The following is a 1,904-nucleotide window of genomic DNA, read 5'->3' as shown; positions in this document are numbered from 1 at the left end:
AAGATCAATCAAGCAAAAAGTGAGATCATCACATTCTCTCAGAAGCAAGATGAACTTCTTTCCAAGGCTTGGGAGAGATACAAATCCTTGTTGAGGAGATGTCCAAGTCATGGATTTGATGACCTTACTCAGGTTAACAATTTTCTGGGTGGATTGCTGCCATGGGTGAAAATTCTATTGGATGCCTCAGCTAGAGGTAGCGTGTGTTTTAAAACACCAGAGGAGGCTATAGAGTTGATTGATGTTATGGCAACAAATGATTATGATTTACTAGCTGAAAGGGAGTCAAGAAAGAAAAGAGGAATTCTAGAGTTGGGATCTCAATATGCTTTATTAGCTCAAAATAAGCTCTTGTGCCAACAAAATGAGGCCCTTACCAAGCAGCTTGCTCGGATTCCAACACAACTAGAATCCACTCAACATCAAGTTTTAAGTTGTGATCTTTGTGGGATGAATCATCCACACGGGCAATGCATTGACATCTTTCCATCTCCTGGAGAAGAGGTGAATTACGTAGGGAATCAAGCTCGACAAGGAGGAAATTATGGTGGTAATTATGGGAAAAATTGACTATCACACCCTAGCACAGGGTGGAACCAGAATGATATTGCCCAGTCTAGTAGACCTCCTATGCAAATGCTCAATTTTTATGACCGACAATCTAAATTAGAAGAAACATTGAACCAGTTCATGCAGGTCTCAATCTCTAACCACAAAAGTACTGAAGCATTTATAAAAAATCTTGAGATTCAAGTGTGGCAGCTAGCGAAATAGTTGGCTGAAAATTCTCGTACAAGTTTTTCAGCTAACACTCACACTAATCAAAAGGAGAATTGTAGTGCAATTATAACAAGGGGTGGTAAGAGAGTGGGTGCTTTGGAGGATGAGGAAGACCAACAGGAAAAAATGGCAAAAGTGAGAGAAGGAAGTGGAGAAAATAATGAAAATTTTTTTTTAAAAAAATAGGAGAAAATGTAAAAGAGAATGTCATAGAGGGAGAAGAGTTGGCTGAGGAAGTTGTTGTTAAAAAATCGAAGAACCAACTAGCAAGAGAATAGAAGATGAAATCCAAGGTGTCTAGTACCAAGGATGTACCATATCCCCAAGCCTCAAGTAAAGAGGATAAAGAGAAACAATTTGCACGGTTCATGGAGCTTTTTAAAAAGCTTCAGATCAATATTCCATTCTCAAAGGCATTGGAGCAGATACGCACTTATGCGAAATTCATGAAAAACCTCTTAACCAAGAACAGAAAGTTCATTGAGCAAGATATCATTGAGTTGGAAACGAGGTGCAGTGCCATAATTCAAAAGAACTTACCTCCCAAGTTCAAGGACCCTGGAAGCTTTACAATTCCAATCACTATTGGGGACCTATGGGTTGGAAGAGAACTGAAGACTTGGGTGCAAGCATTAACCTCATTCCCTTGTCTATGTTAGATAGAGTTGGCCAAGTGGTAGTAAAACCGACACGCATGACTTTGCAGCTAGCCGACCGGTCTATCAAGTACCCCTATGGTGTGATTGAGAACATGCTAGTTAAAGTTGACAAATTCACATTTCCAGCTGATTTTGTGATTTTGGACATGGAAGAGGACTCTGATGTTCCTATTATCTTAGGAGGCCATTTATGAAGACTACACGAGCAATCATTGATGTAGGGGATTGTGAATTTAAATTGACGGTCCAAGATGAGGTGATCATTTTCAATGTATTTGAAGCCACGACCCATCCGAATGATAAGGGTGCTTGTTTCTGAATGGATGTGCTTGATGAAGTAGTGTGTGAGGCTACAAAGAAGCTAAAAAAATCAGTTCCAGATGATGTAATCCGCTTGAAGCTGCTTTCATTCTCACTACTTGGGAAAACTAAATTATGGCTCAATGCTTATGAGTCAGCTAAGCA

The 1,904-nt window shown here is 39.7% G+C and overlaps 1 protein-coding gene across 1 annotated transcript; it reads left to right on the top strand.

Moving 5' to 3' along the window:
• Positions 1 to 1,061: 1,061 nt before the first annotated feature.
• Positions 1,062 to 1,633, top strand: LOC145958538 (uncharacterized). Its single transcript, XM_083076037.1, has 2 exons — positions 1,062 to 1,403; positions 1,487 to 1,633. Exons 1-2 carry the CDS (start codon positions 1,062 to 1,064, stop codon positions 1,631 to 1,633), a joined length of 489 nt encoding a protein of 162 aa, XP_082932163.1.
• Positions 1,634 to 1,904: the final 271 nt, after the last annotated feature.

The sequence above is a fragment of the Cajanus cajan genome, chromosome 6 (genome assembly GCF_000230855.2).
Source record: "Cajanus cajan strain Asha chromosome 6, NIPB_CcT2T_4, whole genome shotgun sequence".
In the NCBI taxonomy this organism is placed as follows: Eukaryota; Viridiplantae; Streptophyta; class Magnoliopsida; order Fabales; family Fabaceae; genus Cajanus; species Cajanus cajan.
Note: the sequence above shows the minus strand (reverse complement) of the source record. Positions and strands in the feature narration are given on the sequence as shown.